At 41.4% G+C, this 18660-nt stretch overlaps 2 protein-coding genes across 2 annotated transcripts; both read right to left on the reverse strand.

Annotated features, from left to right (window-relative positions):
* Window positions 1-1592: 1592 nt before the first annotated feature.
* LOC310943847 (monocyte to macrophage differentiation factor 2-like) lies at window positions 1593-4259 on the reverse strand (the record flags this gene model as incomplete). The annotated part of the gene is made up of 6 exons (XM_083909521.1): window positions 1593-1796; window positions 1885-1954; window positions 3214-3315; window positions 3441-3515; window positions 3739-3899; window positions 4182-4259. The coding sequence occupies 6 exons, from the start codon at window positions 4257-4259 to the stop codon at window positions 1593-1595; spliced, it is 690 nt and encodes a 229-aa protein (XP_083765647.1).
* Window positions 4260-11204: 6945 nt separating this feature from the next.
* arpc1b (actin related protein 2/3 complex, subunit 1B) lies at window positions 11205-18271 on the reverse strand. Its single transcript, XM_083909236.1, has 10 exons — window positions 18157-18271; window positions 17551-17657; window positions 16665-16769; window positions 14426-14648; window positions 14249-14356; window positions 13570-13806; window positions 12845-12920; window positions 12345-12544; window positions 11756-11846; window positions 11205-11630 (listed from the first exon to the last, which is right to left on the reverse strand). The coding sequence occupies exons 2-10, from the start codon at window positions 17612-17614 to the stop codon at window positions 11592-11594; spliced, it is 1143 nt and encodes a 380-aa protein (XP_083765362.1). The 5' UTR covers window positions 17615-17657; window positions 18157-18271; the 3' UTR covers window positions 11205-11591.
* Window positions 18272-18660: the final 389 nt, after the last annotated feature.

The raw sequence follows: 18660 nt of genomic DNA on the forward strand, positions 1-18660 counted from the left end.
TATAATCAACAACAGTAAACTGTTAGAATTCAGTAAATATTCTAGATAATCTACTAAACAGAGCTGAGTAAAGCTGGAAGCACACAGGTTAAAGTCTTCAAGACGGACACCATGAATATTAGTCAACATAAAAAATAATAATAATAATAATAATAGCATCCTACTGTCATGCTTCATATGGAAATCACAGTAAATTACCGACTGAAGCAACTGCTGTTAAAACCATATAGAGTGCAGATAGCACAACTTATAACAACAGATACAATGGTCTGAATAGAAACAATAGATTACTGATGTTGCAGCCCAATTAATCCAAGTAACACTTTCTGCTAAATGACAATGGTAACACTTTTAAGAATGGCCCGAATCAAGATAGTCAAGTCAGTTAGTGCTGCTGTCAGTGTAGTCTGTTATTTCAAATATAAGACTCTCTCATGTTTTGGGGAATACATTGACTTGCAATTATTTGATTTGAATGTCATCAATTTACTCTGAAGTAAAAACAGTACAAATGTAGGCCTATGTATCATGATCCATTTTAATGGATGAATATGGAAGCTTTTCATGGACTCCCTGGCAGTGTTTCCCAGACCTTCATTCTCTCAGTCTGACAGTAAATCGGGAAGAAACAATTCAAGCATCCCACATGTAATCTACTCAGGAGCCAGAACTCCAATCAGAAGTGTTCATGGGGTGGGGGGGACATCACTGACAGCAGCATTAATTAAGTAAACAGTGTCTTCTTCTTCTTCACAATAAGACTCAATACAGCTTCTGAGCACTGAAACTGGACACGCACCACAGAATAGCAATTTAACCCCTGATTATTGGAATTGAAAATAAATTCCTGCTAAAATACTGTAAAATTAAAATCAGAGCGCACCAAAGTTGTGTCTCATTTCACAGGCTGCCTCCTTTGAAGTCCAGATCCATCACAATGAGCGCTGACTGGGCAGTTTCAAAGCAAAGTCTCCTCCAAATATATCCTTCACTGGCGTTTGCTTTGGGACTCTCAGCGTCCTACAATCTATTTCATGCCGGTCAGTTGCTTAATGGTGTGTTCAGATGTCCTCATCAACTCGTAAAGTTGGCAAGTGTCACATAACCGCATCATCTAAATGAGGTATTTGACTTCAGGCGGCCACCAGTACCCAAGCTTGAGTAGAATGTAAATAATGCATTAGTGTAATTTCCACTGGGGACGATTCACTCAATAAATCTCTCTAAACGCTGTCCACTAGAGGGTGTGGACAAAAAAGGATGGTGATGCTCACCTGAGTCACCTTCAGTCACTATTGTGTCTCTGAGGAAATGGACCGATGACAAAACTTACATCACACGCATCCTATAGCAGACAGAAAGTATGACTCGGCCCTTAGTGATGATGCACTGAATTTAACTTCATGAGCTGACGAGGACCACTAGAACACATCACCTGTTTTTTTTTTGTCTCTGTGAGGTTACACTGAATATGATTTGGAGGAGGCACGTGGTCACCAAATGAAGCAGCCTCTGAACCTGAACACAGCTCGCAACCTCTCATCGGAGTGGCTCAAACACAGGAGCTACTCCCTGTGAGGTCAGCGCTGATGTCATCTGGAGGTCTGGACCTGGTTGGGTGCCTCGGCGTAGAGGTACTTCCAGATGGCGTAGTAGTGTATGGCTGCTCCCATGGCTACAAACAGGTGCCAAATGGCATGAGCGAATGGGACGATGCCATCGCTTTTGAAGAAGACCATCCCCAGGCAGTAGCACGCTCCGCCCGCCAGAAGCTCGCACAGCCCCGACTGCTCCGGCTGCAGAAGCAAATAAAAAGCTGATTATAAGAGGCAATTACAGATTGCAGACATGAGTATGCAGATGAGGCTGGAAGAGAGGGCTCACCATGGAGAGGATGACCAGGGCAGGAAAAACACCCATCATGGTGTAGCAGATTAACTCCATGATCTTATACCTGACACACACAGACATGCTTATTCAACTGGGTAACAGTTAAAAGTATCCATGATCGGGCAACATAGTCACTCCCATGTCTTACATGACTGCACCTCCTCCTTCCTGTTCTTCTCGTTTCACACTAGCATCATCTGATCTGGTTGACGGGGTCAGAATTCACACTCTACACTCATCAGTTCATTTGCCACGCAACGTCTGCCGCTTCCTGACAAATGTACACTATTTTGTATACATGTGAATGGCATTCAAGGTTATGTAACGTTAAAGATATGGCATGTAATATTTCTGCATTACAAACTCCATCACCATACCATAAAGACGTCATCCACTTTATCCATCTAACATCTGGGTCAAACCCCATATGAAACTTTAGAGTTAGGAAGGACATATGCAGTACTTCTAGTTAGTTGTCCTTTTTTTAATTTTATTGTGTGTATTTGTCTCTCGAGCGGCTCCTCAATGTCATCAAACTACATACATACATACATTTTTGTTATTGTTTTCACTGAGAGACATGTAGCAGCAGAAATTACAAAAGGTCAGGTGTGTGAAATTCAGGCAAAGTTATTTTCATTCTAAATGGACTCTAAAAATAATTGTACTTTTAATTTAATTCTGCGTTTTTTTATATTACCGCAGAATGAGCCGTTTATATTTAATTGGTAACGACCACACCCTTTTTCCTGTTTGTTCCCTGTCTTCAAAATAAAAGCACCAGCTTTTTCCCCCACAACAGCATAACATGCTAAACTTCTAAAAAAAAAACGTATTACATTAAAAAGCAATGAATGCATATTAGTACATGCAACTTAACAGAGTGGCTTCATGAAGGAAAACAACATCTTAAAATTATGCAAGAACAGCAGAAGGCTTTGACCAATCACAGCACAGTTTAGAGAGAGAGGGGGCGCTCTTTTGGCTGTTCCACCTCATCTACTCTGCATACAGTTCTCTTCAGTGATAGGATTGTTAGTTCCCATGCTGCAAAAACAATATCAGTGGAGTTTCAGAGATGGTAAGATGGAGTTTTTGTTCCCAATTTTTTTTTTTTTTTTAAATCAACTGCCTACTATTGATCTTAGCCTTAGCCCCTATCATTAACTTACCTATAGCTCACCTATTTCCACTCAGAAAGGCTAGACATTTTAGTGAACACAAAAGTTCATTATGAAATTATAATAGAGTTTAGAGAAAATTAGCCATGAAATGAAAACTCGACTCCAGGATAAAAGTAAAGTTTTGGATGTATGAGCTGACCTCTCATGGAAGAAGAAGACATAGGTGGTTCCAAAAGAGGCCATGACCCAGACCAGCCAGCGCATGTGACACGCCCAGGGACCCAGTTCCCGCAGGTTCAGCCTGGTTCAGTATCAATACAGAGAGAAATGACTTTCACTATACTGTATATATATACACACACACACACACACACACACACACAATGACCAGAGAAACACACACTCAGGATAATGATAATTGTTTACCAAGGGGCATACGAGGCAGCGATGAAGAAATAGATGACCATCCTGTCACACATGTGGAAACAGTGTTCAACAGACCTGAGGAGAGACCAAATATGGAAAAGGTGGTTTCTTTTCTGCTGCCTGTTCTTTTAACCATTTGAATCTCACACAGTAATAAAGTACAGCTCAAATGCCCTGTTCATATGTGTGTGTGTGTGTGTGTGTGTGTGTGTGTGTGTGTGTGTGTGTGTGTGTGTGTGTGTGTGTGTGTGTGTGTGTGTGTGTGTGTGTGTGTGTGTGTGTGTGTGTGTGTGTGTACCGCAAGTGGCTCTTCTTCCAGGCCACAGTGTGGAACAGGGTGGAGATGATGAAGAGCGAGCTGAGCCCTGCTCCGTACACCCAGGCCGACAGCTGCTCCCATTGGTCCGCCGAATGGAAGTGCAACAAGGAGCTGCCCATCAGACTGGGAATTATCCATAACTAAGTGGAGTCACAACAGAATATGAAACACGAGATACAAAACAGACAGACGGGCGTGTAGGATGCATTACAGTGTGTGTAGGGTGAAACAAAAGTGTTTTCACTGAGTGTGTCACTTTATCTGTCCAATTAATAACCACTTCCTGTGGACTGTGTGTGTGTGTGTGTGTGTGTGTGTGTGTGTGTGTGTGTGTGTGTGTGTGTGTGTGTGTGTGTGTGTGTGTGTGTGTGTGTGTGTGTGTGTGTGTGTGTGTGTGTGTGTGTGTGTGTGTGCGTATTCACCGCATGTGTAGCACAGTTGGCAGCATGCTCATATTCTGTGGGCTGGTATCTCTTGTTAGGAGGAACACGGTTGTTCATAAACCTGGAATAAACAAAAATATCAGAGTGAAATTAGCCCTTTTTTCAACTTCAAGTTTCAGCTTCTCTAACGTTAAAGGCTGGACTGGGTTTGTCTGCTCACAAAGGAACACTTCAACACCGATACCTGTATTTTTAGACCAAACAATTGATCATTTAAAGGTGCCATATGTAAGAATGTGGCCAAAAACGGTTACTACGTTCAAATTCAAATTACAGAGGTCTTTTAGGTTTCGTTTTCCGAAGTAACTGGCAACCCGTGGTTGCTCGGCAGCTGAGACTCTACTGACTGCAATGATTGGTAGACGGCGGTAGGTGGCGCCACATGCCAAAAATTGATTTGCAGTCTGCAAAATAATTTTTTTAATGCAAATATTTTGTCTGTACAGTTGTTGTTGGTGAGTTCAGTTTGTTATATGAACATTATTCCTGAGTCTCTGTGACATATTAGGAGGATTTTATGTCCAGTTGCTTTAGATTTATTACATAATGCACCTTTAATCAAGAAAATAACAAACGGATAAACCAGTAATGAAAATATCTAACCAAGGCACACCAAGACATTTTCTATTTCAGTAAAACATCACTTGCCAAAGCTTTTAAAAACAACATTAGTGGATATAGTAATGTTTCATAATGTGTATATGTGTCTTATTCAGTTTAGTTTTCTTCCTCATGTCCCAAGAACATCGTTGTCATCATCATTATCGTCAATATTTTTGTTTCAATTGTATCTCACCCCACCCTGTCCTTTTGCTTAGCAACGCTCCATCATGCTTCAACTTGTTGCCATGGCTGCTGTTGCCTGGCAACACTGGGGAACCATGGACTGACACAACCAGAGATTTGTCCCGATGATTTCTTTCATAAGTGCTTTGCACGGATAAATGTACCTGCACATGCACGAACACACACACACACACACACACACACACTCACGCAAAATCCCAAATAAACACAATAGAGCTCCGGAGGTAGCACTCCATCAGTGATGTCACTGTTGTCATGGAAACCACCGAGCAGGGATACCACACTAGAAAATTCCCTCCTTGCTCCTTTCATCTTTCTTTCCTCATCACTGTCTCCTGTTCCCTGGTCATGTCGCCGCTCTGCTTTCCCGATAATTGAATTAACATGCAGGACTGCAAATGGACAAAGATGTCCACACACACAGACAAACAACACAGACACGTACGCACACACGCACGCAAATACGCGCACACAAACCACAACCCCTCCCTTTTGTATGGTGCATCTTGCAGAGCAAGATTTCATAAGAGACCTAGATTTAACAATGTCTCTGTCTCTCTCTCTTGACTTGAAATGAGAACGAGGCTCCCGATGCAGAGAAAACCACTCCAATCAAACATTCATAGACAGGAAATCAACACAAGAATTTCAACATAGAGGAGAGTCACACAAAGATATCCTACCCTATATCTATGGAGCTGTACATGTATGTGCCCTTAAACAGCTACCTGACTCTTGCAAATATTCTCGTTTTTAAATGTGTTTTTGTAAATAACCCAATGACACTGATTATGGACAGATAGTGGAGATTATACTAGAAGGAAAAGGTGAAGAAAGGTGTCCATGTGCTGTAGGGATAATGATGTGAAAGAGGTGGTAACAAACGTGTCTCATCTTCTCTCTTCTGTGTTCTTAAGCAGCTGTTCTTAAAGTCACACTCATTAGGAGCTATTAATACAAACCCACCCAGCGCAGAAACACGTCTTCCTGTCCCAAATAAAGGCTGCAACCATCAGCGGCTTCACACTGACTGTCTGACTGGCTCAGTGATGTCTTTAGGACCTGGTCTGGCATAAACACTGACCCCTGTCAGGACCAGTCGTCCTCATGGAGGCCAAAACCTGTAGAACTGGTGAGGTGAGATTTAAATTGTGGTTCCGTTGAAGGTGCCATATGTAAGAATGTGGCCCAAAAAACGGTTACTACATTCAAATTCAAAAGGCCGAGGTCTTTTAGGTTTCGTTTTCTGACGTAACTGGCAACCCGTGGTTGCTCGGCAGCTGAAACTCTACTGACTGCAGTGATTGGTAGACGGCGGTAGGTGGCGCCACATGCAAAAACATGATTTCAAAACATAAACATGAGTTGCAGTCTGCAAAATATTTTTTTTAATGCAAATATTTTGGCTGTACTGTTGTTGTTGGTGAGTTCAGTTTGTTATATGAACATTATTCCTGAGTCTCTGTGACATATTAGGAGGATATTATAGCCAGTTGCTTTAGATTTATTACATAATGCACCTTTAAGGTTAGGCTGACCAAATGAATAGAAGTCAATGCGGAGTCCTTAAAAGGACAGCTGTGTGAACCTGTGTGTGCGCGCTTGTGTGTTTGTGTGTGTGTGTCAGGGCCAGGCCCCGCAGGCTTGGCCGGGTCACTAATGACTTTATCAAGCTGGCTGATAATTAGCAGGACAGAAGCCAGACAGAGAGACACAGAGAGGTGGAAGTGGAGCTGTGGAAACAGTGACAGCAGGACAGACAGAAGGAACTCTCCCCGCTTTAGTCGTCTTATTGAACCATGAAGACCATCCACTTAATGGTCAACGTGAACTAATGTCAAAGCTGGTTTTTACGGTCAAGACTCTTTACGGTAATGGCACGTACTTAAGAAAATGTAAAATAAATTCCAGTGGCTGAGATGATTGATTATTGATAATAAGAAGTGTGGTTTTTTGTCTCCGTGTAATGAACTGGTGACCTCTTTAGCAGGGTGTGACCCCTGCCTTTCACCCTATGTCAGCTGGGATTGGCTCCAGCTCCCCCCACAACCCTTAGGTGGAGAATTAAGCAGTAGAAAATTAACGAATTAATGGACTTCAATAATCTGATCATGTTTACCTTACCATGAGCTGTACATATACACAGAATATTCCATTCATAGTCAGTTAATGACTCAAGTCTGTATTAAATTTGAAAACTGATGAATATACTGTACATGTCTACATGACGTAACTTAGATCTTAATACTCAGCGAACCTTAATCTGATTACTGATTATTCCGAACAAAATATTATCAAGTGGCAGTGGTAGTGATGTCACGTATAAGAATCTGAATTCAAGATTTTTGATTTTACTGGAGTCATTTTTGAGGTTTTGTAACCAGAAATTCAGAGACGTCGCCTGACACTCCGATTGGCTCCAATTGGACGAGAGCAGCTGTCAATCACACTGGTGTTTTCCTCTAAATGGGAAAATCATTTACAAAACTGACCTCACGTTCTGTTGAATGTTGATGACAATCGTCGGAAAATGTTTTATAACTGACGTTATAAATGGAGTGTTTGACCTCACCAAGCACGATTCCATGGATTTTATTTGGATTAAGCTAATCAGAAAATGCTGTTTGCATGGCAGTTTTTTTTTTAAAAGATCATTGTCTTAATCTATCAGATTATTGCTGTCCATGAAAAGTTAGATTTTTCACAATCTGTGAAAATAGCCCACTATGCTCATATGGATGAGAGTAAACTGATTTAATGAAAACAAAACAAACTGAGTCCAAGATGATTGGATATTTTTTCTTAATCTGTGATGAATGTTATTGCTGATTGGTCAATTAAATGAGAGTTTTAATGTAAATCGGTGGATTTTCATCAGACAACCACTCAAACAAAGTTAAATAGTATGCACTTTGCAGCAAAATAATAATAATGTTATCATATAGAAGAACTCATACAGTATATAAGTATGTCTGTATCATAACAACGCAGTGTGCACACACCACTTTCCACACACGAGTCGCTTTTCCATGTCTGATTTTGAGCTGAGAAGGATTTCGCTTCAGGCTGGTGGAAAAAGCTCTTGTGCAGAGTGTTCCTCTCTACGAGATGAAACATTCGATGTTTCTTTTCTTTTTTTTGTGTGAATTCTCTGTGATTTATTGTAATTTTTTTCAACAGAAGAACCTGCCAAGCCTCTCAAGAGTGATGGCTTAGTGCTTTTATTTCACATCTGTGGGTTTCTTTTAGGTTCTGGGGGACATTATGTGGTATTTTCCCACATGTTACAGGTTTTAACAAGAGACTGATAAAGAGGACGATCACTAGATTAACTAATAATGATTCACAGTGTTAGTTTGACCTCGTGAAACCACGACTTCAACTTAAACCGAGACCCAAACAGCTTTCATGTCCAAATATGTTCAGTTAGTCAAAAAAGACAGGCTGTGTGTTGGTCTGTGTGGCCTGATGTGTCACTGAAAATGAGGAGGCAGAGAGGATGATGATGATGAGGAGGAGGAGGAGGAGGAGGAAAGTGGCAGGTGTTTGTTATTCTTGGAACTGCTCCATCAAATAAACCCTGGATTTAAGATTATTTTAAGAGATACATTATATCCAGTATATATATAAATTACTTCTTTAAAAAAAACAAAAAAAAAACACCCAGCCTCCTTTTCTTCCTCCTCCTCCTCATTATCATCATCATCACTGACAACAATATGAAACATTTGTCTGGTTATTCTCTCACTAAACGTCAGTGAAATGAAATAACGTGACCTACCTTACAAGATTCATTTACAGTGGAAATAAGCAACAGTTGACAGCAGACGGACGGACGGACAGTGTGGTCAAAGCCTGGATCTTCTTCTTCTTCTTCTTCTTCTTCTTCCTCGGTCAGATGTGATCGGTTCAGCCTCAGGTTGTCGGTCCTCAGCAGTCACGGGCAGCTCTAATGGAACGTGTCACCGGGAGCACGTCGTCGTCTCGTCCTCATCTCAAAGCGGCACCGACGGGAGACGGAGCCTCGTGCATCCGCGACCCTGCTGCCTCCAGAGGATCCGGTCCGGATGTGATGTGATGGCGACGGGGTTGACGGTTCTCCTGCTGCACAGACAGTGATGGTCTCTCTCCCTCTCTCTCTCTCTCCCTCTCTCTCTCCCTCCGTGTGTGTGTGTGTGTGTGTGTGTGTGTGTGTGTGTGTGTGTGTGTGTGTGTGTGTGTGTGTGTGTGTGTCACGACTCAGTGAGGAAGGATGTTTTTCATCAATGGATGCTGCCACTGTGGTCCATCGTGCTGATTGTGTGAGCGCACCTGCAGTTCGCCGCTTTGCCTCTAGGTGGCGATGGAGTCTGACCCATGACACCCTGTATGATGTATATTTTTGTTAGCAAAGGGAACATCCTCCTCAGGCTATTTTACGACAAAACTCAAAGAATTAAATGTAGGCATTTAGGCTGCTTTTGTCCATTACTATGTTCAAACATATACAGAGGCTATAAGAATGTGTAATATAGGCTTGAACTATATTTATATTCCTGTTACTTGACTTTTCCCCACTGTAAATTCACTCATATATTTATATATTTATAATAGACCAGCACAATTTCCATTTCCACTTTTACGTCACTCATTTCTTAATTTGTTGTTCTTTGTTGTCCTTGTTCTTTTGAGTTGAATATTTGTCATGTTATGTTATGTTTAATGTACAGCGTGCAAAGAAAATCCGGAGTCAAATTCCTTGTATGTGTCCTCATACTTGGCCAATAAAGCTGACTCCGATTCCGAACACAGAAACAGAGGAGGAAACATGGGAAAAGTTTGTCTTCAATGCAGGTTGGTCAGTGAGAGATGTGGTTATAAATGTACCCACTATAAGGTTATCCACAATCAGTGTTGAAAATGTATGAATGCCACAGGCTCTTATCTCCATCTTATGTGGGATCGCACCCCCTTGTCTTCCCTTTTTGGAGACAGGGCAAAAAGTATTAAAAAATAGAATTGAATTAGTGAAATTTCACCTTCAGGATGTCCATATAAGGAGTTTACCAATGGTGCACAATCACATGGCACAGATCTGTGCAAGCTTATAAGTCCTGGTTAGTTTCATATTGGTTAGTTGGTTGGAGTGACATGTGACAGGGAGTCAGGGAAGATATTGATTTTGAGGCTGCTCAAAAGGTGATCCGTCTCTGTCAATTTGTTCCTTTTATATAGAAGAGATTTGCACAACCACATGTCGAACCCTCCCTTTACATCCATCCATCCATCCATTCATCTTCTACCACTTTATCCTCCACATTTAGGGTCACCGGTGCCAATCCCAGCTGACATAGCACAAACGGCGGGGTGCACCCTGGACAGGTTGCCCGTCCATCACAGGACCGCATAGAGACAAACAACCATTCACTCACTCTCACACTCACACCTACAGTCAATTTAGAGTGACCAATTTGCCTAATCCTGTGGGAGGACAAGCAAGCATTTGCCCAGCATTTGTACTGAGGACACTCATAGACATAATGCATTCCCTAACCCCGTACCAACACCCTAACCATCTAAATGACTAACCCTAACCCTTAAAACCAAGTCTCAACCCTTAAAGCAGGGGTGTCAAGCTCATTTTAGTTCAGGGAGCGACAAACCCCCTTTGTTTTACATTTCGTCATGTGTTTTTACAAAACATGAACGACATCCTGAAATATCTTGAGGAAAAAATAAGTGCAATTTCAAAAACATTATACCCAAGTTTACCATTTACATTTATATTTGAAAAAAATATAGTATTTCACATCATATTTTGATTCTAATTATAATGTGAAATATTCACAAATTCATCCTGGGGACGGGATTGAACCCCCTGGAGGGCCGATTCTGTCCTGCGGGCCGTACTTTTCACACCCCTGCCTTAAGGTGTGACAGAAGGTGAGGACCAGCCGAATGTCCTCGTTTTTTGGGCCACAAAATACAAAAAACACACACATACAAACTTGTTTTTATAACTTAGTGAGGACTATAATGCATTTACTGGCCCTTTACCTTAAACTTAACTGTCACAACTAAGTGTCTGACCCTAATCCTAAAACCAGGTCTTAAGCTCTTTAACATCATGGGGACCAGACAAAATGTCCTAACAAAGACAGGTTTTACACACACACACACACACCTCTGTCATGAAGGAAGCCATGTTGATCAAGGTAACCAATCCTTTATTAAATGCATATTATGACCAGCATAAGCACTGCAGCATTTTATACTGACAATATAAAATTCCAGCTTTAAGCGTTCAGCTCAGACTGAACGGTCTGTGATTATTCTGCCCTGACTCACTCTGTACCATGGTCAGTCACTCAGTTTTGCAGCTTTGAACACATTAAGCTGAGCAAAGAGATTCAGTGATATAACAGACACTGTTTGACCCGTGTCTGATCGTTCAGCCTGTATATATGTATATATACATATATATATGTGTATATATAATACCTGATTACAATATTGCCAAGAAGCTTTGTGTGATGAGGCAGCAGTTTTCTTCATATCTCCAGAAGCTACTAAAAAAATGAACGGTTTGATGTGAACTTCACTTCAAACTATCTTCAAGTTCTTCATTGCGGATTCCAGAGTCTGGAAGAAGACAGTGAAACGCGTGTGATTGTGAAAACATCCCGTTGACACGTTATTATCACACAAAAAAACACAATATCTGAATAAAACAGTCTATATGCACAAATCTTCAATGTGTACATTACCTTGACATCCCAGATGCCCATTCCACCGTCCATACCGGTGGTGCAGAACTTAGTGCACTGGTTTCGTCCTCCTTCCAGCACTGAGATTTGGCTGAAATGTAGTTTGAGAAACTCAAATGTGATGTGTATAAGATCATGTGATAATGTGATCACACAAAGGCAAACTTAAGACAAAAGCTAACGTTTATTCATTCAAGACAAATAAAAACTTACTTACTGTACAAAAAAATAACTTCTTAGGCTACCTGCCTCTTTCTCCCAGAAGTTACAAAAATAAACTGTACACAAATAACACAAACTGGTGTTTTGTGTGGTTTTTCAAAAATCGATTTTTGAAGTTCATGAATCGAGAGAGATGAGAGGCCGAGCCCAAAGTCTGACACCTGACTTTAATACTTAACATGCGTGGCCTAATACCTCTGTCCATATAGTGTATTTTCTTACACAGTCTATTATAAACATGTCATTGGAACAGAAGTCAAAATTAATAAAAGAAATAAAAGGAAAAAAAAAAGCCATAAAAGGACCTTCGTCCTGCATGAGGGTAAAAAACACAATAGTTGTCATTAATCTCCAGCTCTCTTCTTACCTGATGCTGTTCTTGTGCAGGCTGTTCAGGTCCTTGTCTGTGCCCTGGGTCTCTGAGGCCCGGCGATCCAGGTTCTGGAAACGTTCCCTGGCACTGATGCCCTTCTGGGCCGCCTGCTTAGGAACATCCAACTTGCCACCGAATGTCAGGCTGGCTTTGGCGGTGTCATACACAAACAGCATCGGGTAACAGTCGTGGCCCTGGAAGAACACAACAACAACGAAGATACATGCAGATGCAGTCAGGTGGAGCTGGAAAGCAGATATAATATCAGCATGGTGGCATGAGACGGGACTAGAGACTGGACTTTGTGATTTGTTTATTAAGAGATTAAAAACCCACATTTTCTAGATTGGGATTCTATCAAATAAATGTATTCTGATAGTGGCAAATGTGGCAAGCACACATCGATACTGTTATAAATATGTGTATTTTTTTTATTTGCTTTAATTGCTTAGCAGCACATTTACAGTCACACAAAAACAATGCACAATACTCACAGCTGCAACTAAGCTGTTCTCAGTAATGAAGGTGACACACAGAAGAGGAAGTGTCTCTGAGCTCAGACTGTTCACCCTGAGGAAGTCACAACACACAAAGGTCAGAGTGCACACACACATACACACACACACACACACACACACACACACACACACACACACACACACACACACACACACACACACACACACACACACACACACACACACACACACACACACACACACACACACACACACACACACACACACATTCTTGTACTTGCTGCATACTGAGGACCGGGTAAAAGTGCTGATAAAGTGAGGACCAGCATTTCCACTTTGTAAATCAACCCAATTACAAATATCTACCTCATGAATGACATCTTTAAAGAACTACTGGGTGCAGTACCATAAAATGTCCGCAGGTAGAGCCCCAGAGCAAAAAGGTCTGGAAAACTTTTTTTATTTATTTATTTTTTAAATTATTTTTGGTCCAAAATTTGACAAAAACTTCACACTATACTATGTCGTCCAAAATCATATTTTTTTTGACAAATTGAGTATAGCATGTTATAGCAATCTAAGGAAGTGATTTCAATGAAAACAAAGTGAGGACCAACCAAAATGTCCTCACTTTGTTGGTTAAAAACCCTCACTGGTCCTCAGTATGCCAAAAGTACAAGAACACACACACACACACACACACACACACACACAGGTATGCTGACCAAGCCCTCACTTACGTTCCGGTCTTGCCTCCCTCTGCGACAGACACAGTGGAATCATGGGAGGTCCACGCCAGGCGGTTACCGGAGTGTGAGAAGCACACGCTGTGCACCCAACCCCCACCTCCTGCTGAACTTTGATCCACAGCTCCAGATCCACCCGACTCAAACAGCATCTCCCCGAACGGCATCTTGCTTCCCCATGGAGTGGGTCCGGGTTTCTCCTCCACTTCCTTAATGTAGGCTGAGAACACCCTGAGGATGAGAAGTGTCAGGTACAGTCAGTTTAGATAGATGCAATTTTGGTTTTAATTTGTTTATATTAATTTTTTTACTTTTTATATTATTCAAATTGTATTGCATGTATTGGTCAGTTTCCACACTAAAGCCCTGTGATGCACTTTATTACTCTGCCGTTAGATTTATGGGACACATCATCGCACACTGTACTTTGTCCATCCATGTCAGTCTTTAGCAAACAGAAGAGAACAACACTACATCTACTAATACAAACAAAGCGCTCCCTCAGACAGGTTTGATGGTATTCAAATGAAGGATGCAGGGTACAATTAATGTGAACATCATTTATGCTCAGGAAAACCAAACAGAGGCAGAATAAATACAGGACTGATGAAATATGAGATATATGAAACTGATTAGAGTTCAGCTCATTTTATTTGCTTCTTTTAACCAATACCTGCATTTGAAATCACATGATCCAGCAGCCAGCAGGACGTTGTTGGGATGCCAGTCCAGACTCAGAATGGTGGACCGGATTGGCTTCTTGATGTGCTTACACACCCACCTATAAAGGGACCACGCTGGTTAGCTCCAAATGTGCTTCTGCGTGATCAAACGTCCTCTAAAACCTCACCAGTCGTTTTCCTGCTCAAAGTAGCAAATGGAGATGAGGCGAGAGCCGCTGCCGACGGCAAACTTGTTCTCTCTTGGAGACCACTTCACACAACGGGCAGCGCGATTGATCCTGAGGATGACCAAGGTGGGCTTCCAGGAGCCCTCTTTAAGGGTCCACACGTAAGCGTTGCGGTCTGCTCCACATGTAACTATGCGGTTACTGTCTGGAGCCCAGTCGATGCCTGCAGGAGAGAGAAACTGAGATTTTATCATTTTATCCACATTTATTCCAATCACCCCCATGACAGCGTGTGCGACTTTTGAGTGCAACTTTTGGCACTTTCTGTCACTGCAGCAGAACCGGCATGTTTCATGGTACCTGGACGCCAATCACTCTTTATCAATCAATTCCTCAAATGGGACAATGTGTCTTCTATACAGTCATTTTTCCCAGCGTTAAAGTAACACTATAAAAGAGTCAATTAAACACCATTAGAATGAGATACAATCGAGAGGCGTGTTAAATTTAACTTATTTAGCATTAACATAACACTGAAAGTTAAAGGTGCATTATGTAATAAAATGTAAGCAACTGGCCATAAAATCCTTCTTATATGTCACAGAGACTCAGGAATAATGTTCATATAACAAACTGAACTCACCAACAACAACAGTACAGACAAAATATTTGCATTAAAAAAAACATTTTGCAGACTGCAAATTATGTTTTGAAATCATGTTTTGGCATGTGGCGCCACCTACCGTCGTCTACCAATCATTGGAGTCAGTAGAGTCTCAGCTGTAGAGCAACCACGGGTTGCCAGTTACGTCAAGAAAACGAAACCTAAAAGACCTCTGTATTTTGAATTTGAATGTAGTAACCGCTTTTGGCCACATTCTTACATATGGCACCTTTAAATATAAAGAGTTTAACTGACTTAAATTGACTTTACATGAATTGAAAAAGTGACCGTTCACAAATAATAATACATTTAAAGAATTAAATTTACTCTTTTGGTGTTACTTAAACACTGGTAGAGTTACTGTGGGAGGACGACCTGAAGACGTGGCCTCATCTAATGTAAACAATATGAAATGCATTGCAAATGTTTGCAAATGTTTTGTTTTATTAGAGGAGCTGAACACAATCTTATTTATATAAAGGGAGACAAAAAGACAAGTCACCAAGCCTGGGTTTTAGTTTAAATGGCAGGTAAATTTCGAATTGCAGGATGCTCATGCATTGCAAGAACTGTAGCCAGGTAACTGCCACCACTGTGGAAAACCACTGGACAGAAAGATCTAACTGCGACTTCCTCTCCTGCTCTAGAAGTTATACCCATGATCATTTCTATAGGAGCGCCTCCAAGAATAAAGTGGACACAAATCACTATAAAATGACAATATTTCAAGGAAACTCTTTTCATGATATTAACATTCATTTGGTGGACACTTGGCATGGCCACAGGAAGTGTCCAAGTGTCCCACAGAATCGACCGACTACAACCAAACATTTAAAAACGGGTTAAAATTTAAAAAGAAAAGTATTATTTTATGTATAATTACATTTTATAAAAACTGAGCATATTAAATCAGCTGGAGAGTGATCGGTATTAATGCACAAATTAACTGATATTCCAAAATACCAAACAATTCCTTTAAATGGTCACGCTCAGTTATCGGCTTAGAAATGAATAGGAAAGGATGAAATGATTTAATTATCAAACTCGCTTGACAGCAAAAAAAAATGGAGAGACCTTGTGTTTTCCAAACCAGACAAACCACTGACTGTATATACAAATGGAAGTAGTGCAAATGTGTTCCCATTTTGTAGATTTGAGTTTGATTGATTCAATCTCAATGCAATGTTGTCAATCACACTGGTGTCCACATACTGTATGTGGCATGCTTTGTCATCTATTTTTCCTTTGAATGGGACATTTTTTTTTTTTTTTTAAATCAACATCATGTTCTATTAGAGAAGACCTAAAACTAGAGATTGAGACTATTAATTGGTCATAACATTCTTTTACAGACTATAAATCAATTGACAAGTAGACTCATTTTCTCCCTTTCACTTCCATTCAAAGTGGTGTCACCCCCTGGTGGCAGACTGCTACTTCCATCCTACTTCCTACTTTACTTTCACTTTACAAACCGGGAAAATTTTAACTGATATCTTTGCAACTTCTATCCATGGAAGGTTGATGTAAAAGTTACTATCGTGAACCACTCTTTCCTCCATGTGTGAGTCTCACCTGTCACCTGGCCATTGTGCTCCTTCAGCTCGTGGATCTTGGTCCACTTGGCGCCATCTTTCTTATAGATGTGGACGTCGTGGTTGTTGGGGCAGAGGGCGATCTCTGTGTCACAAACACACATGTAAGTTCAACAGAGACACGCTAGCATGAGGACAAAGTGCAGTGTGAATGTGCGACTGGAGACAACGTTTATGACGGGTGGATCAGCGTAGGGGAACACAGAACAGCTGACTGAGTGTGCATGAGGCAAAACCAGAGAAATCTGGAGAACCACAGTGTGCATCTGCCTGTAGGCGGCTCACAGACACATGGTATCTTTAAATAGGAAAAATGTGCAAGAACTGTGACTCTCCTCCCTTTAATGCTGTAACAAATCGAGCTCTGTTTTTCATTCAGTAGATGAATCAGAACCAGTGTTGGTCTGAAAGCAGCAATATGGGTGTTTTAACAGGCATTTCTGCTTTGTTTTTTTGTTCTGCTTATCCTGCATGATGACTAAACCAATGTGTGCAGCTGTAAGTTGGAGGGGGAAACTACAGCTGCATGAACGACGTGACGTGTTCACCACAGCCGCCTCTTACATCCGCTTTGCCCAGAAACTGAAGTGCTGATCAAAATGGCCAAATATGGCAGAGTTTCCTGAAGCTTACTGAGCACAAGAGCCGCTCAGAAAGGCCCCCAGACACCACTGTTACAGGAAACAGGAAATACCTTCTCCCACCTGGGAGCCAATCACAATCCTCCGTCTATTACTTCACTTGTGCTTTGGCACGGACACTCGCTGAATCAACATGTTCCATGATGTCCGTTATTGAAAGAGTGTGCTGTCAAGAGACGATAGGACTGGAGGAAAAGACCAGACGAAGAGGGAGAGCAGACTTACGGGTCCGATCTTTGCTCCAGGCATGGCAGCTAATTGGTTCCAGTAGGAAACTGTGATACGCCATGGCCAACCAGATGTTTGTGACAGACCAGGAAGTGCAGTTATGTCTACAAAAAGAGAAGTTGAAATATTCTTAAACAAGAGTTACAAGAGAAGGCATAAAAATAGATGAAATAAACAGATCAGCTTTGTAAGTTTTTGTCAGAGTTGGTTTAAAATATATAAACGTGTCAGAGGTAAAAAAAACACAGACTTTAACTGTCTGTGCAGAAAGGAAGTCACTGAACTTATCTCACTCAGGTCGTGATAATGAAATCCAGACGTCCAGAAACATGAGAGGAATGATACAGGTCAAGGGTAACACACATCCCACATCCAACAAACTTTACTCCTCACAGTTGAAAGCACATTTAAACATCTCCTTCACTGTCAGTTACACACTGCATTTAAAAGGCTCAAGAAGCAGATGCGCTTGTTGCATACTTCCTAGTTTTTCTTGAAAAAGTGTGTGTATGTGTGTGTGTGGGTGGGTGGCTGAATGTGTGAGTATGACATGTCTAAATGTACTCACTCAGTCAACCGTTAAATATTTTCTAGGCTACTTACCCTGGGGTCAGACAGAGATGAATGGGTAAAGAGCTGCAGAGATGAATAGAGAGAAAGAGGAGAGAGGGTTTTCAGCTCGCGGACTCTGGCCAGTCAACGCGAACGCCAACGACAGAGTGAGCTCAGGAAGAGACGCTGAGCTTCAGAGAGGGAGGAGAGGTCAGAGGGGGAAGTAGAGGAGGGTACATACAGTGAAGCTCTGAAGGGGGAGACATACAGGAAGTTAACTCAGGCCTCAGCCTAGGGTGGAGAAATATGGGTGTAACATACTTGAATTCCAGAGACTGGAATTCCAAACAGCAGGGGAAAATATGAGTTTTGTCCTTAAGTTTAGCGAGTGAGGGTGGAGCATGAGCACAATACAATGTTCTGCAAAAAAGAGGAGGTGGAAACACGGGGAAGGGGGGGGGGGGTTATGAAGCATGAAAGGCAGAAAAAAGGGGAGGGACACAGTCACTTCTGCATAAAGAAAGAGGAACAAGGAAAAGGGGAGGGAAGAAAAAT

This window comes from Microchirus variegatus (assembly GCF_963457635.1).
Source record: "Microchirus variegatus genome assembly, chromosome: 23".
Taxonomy (NCBI): Eukaryota; Metazoa; Chordata; class Actinopteri; order Pleuronectiformes; family Soleidae; genus Microchirus; species Microchirus variegatus.

Excerpts from the sequence above, each read along its gene's own strand:
- arpc1b (XM_083909236.1), bottom strand. The coding sequence starts at position 17,614 with ATGGCGTATCACAGTTTCCTACTGGAACCAATTAGCTGCCATGCCTGG. Across the intron at positions 13,807-14,248 it reads TCATGTGATTTCAAATGCAG|GGTGTTCTCAGCCTACATTA; the intron begins GTATTGGTTAAA and ends TCTCATCCTCAG. Across the intron at positions 11,631-11,755 it reads TGGGCATCTGGGATGTCAAG|ACTCTGGAATCCGCAATGAA; the intron begins GTAATGTACACA and ends GTCTTCTTCCAG.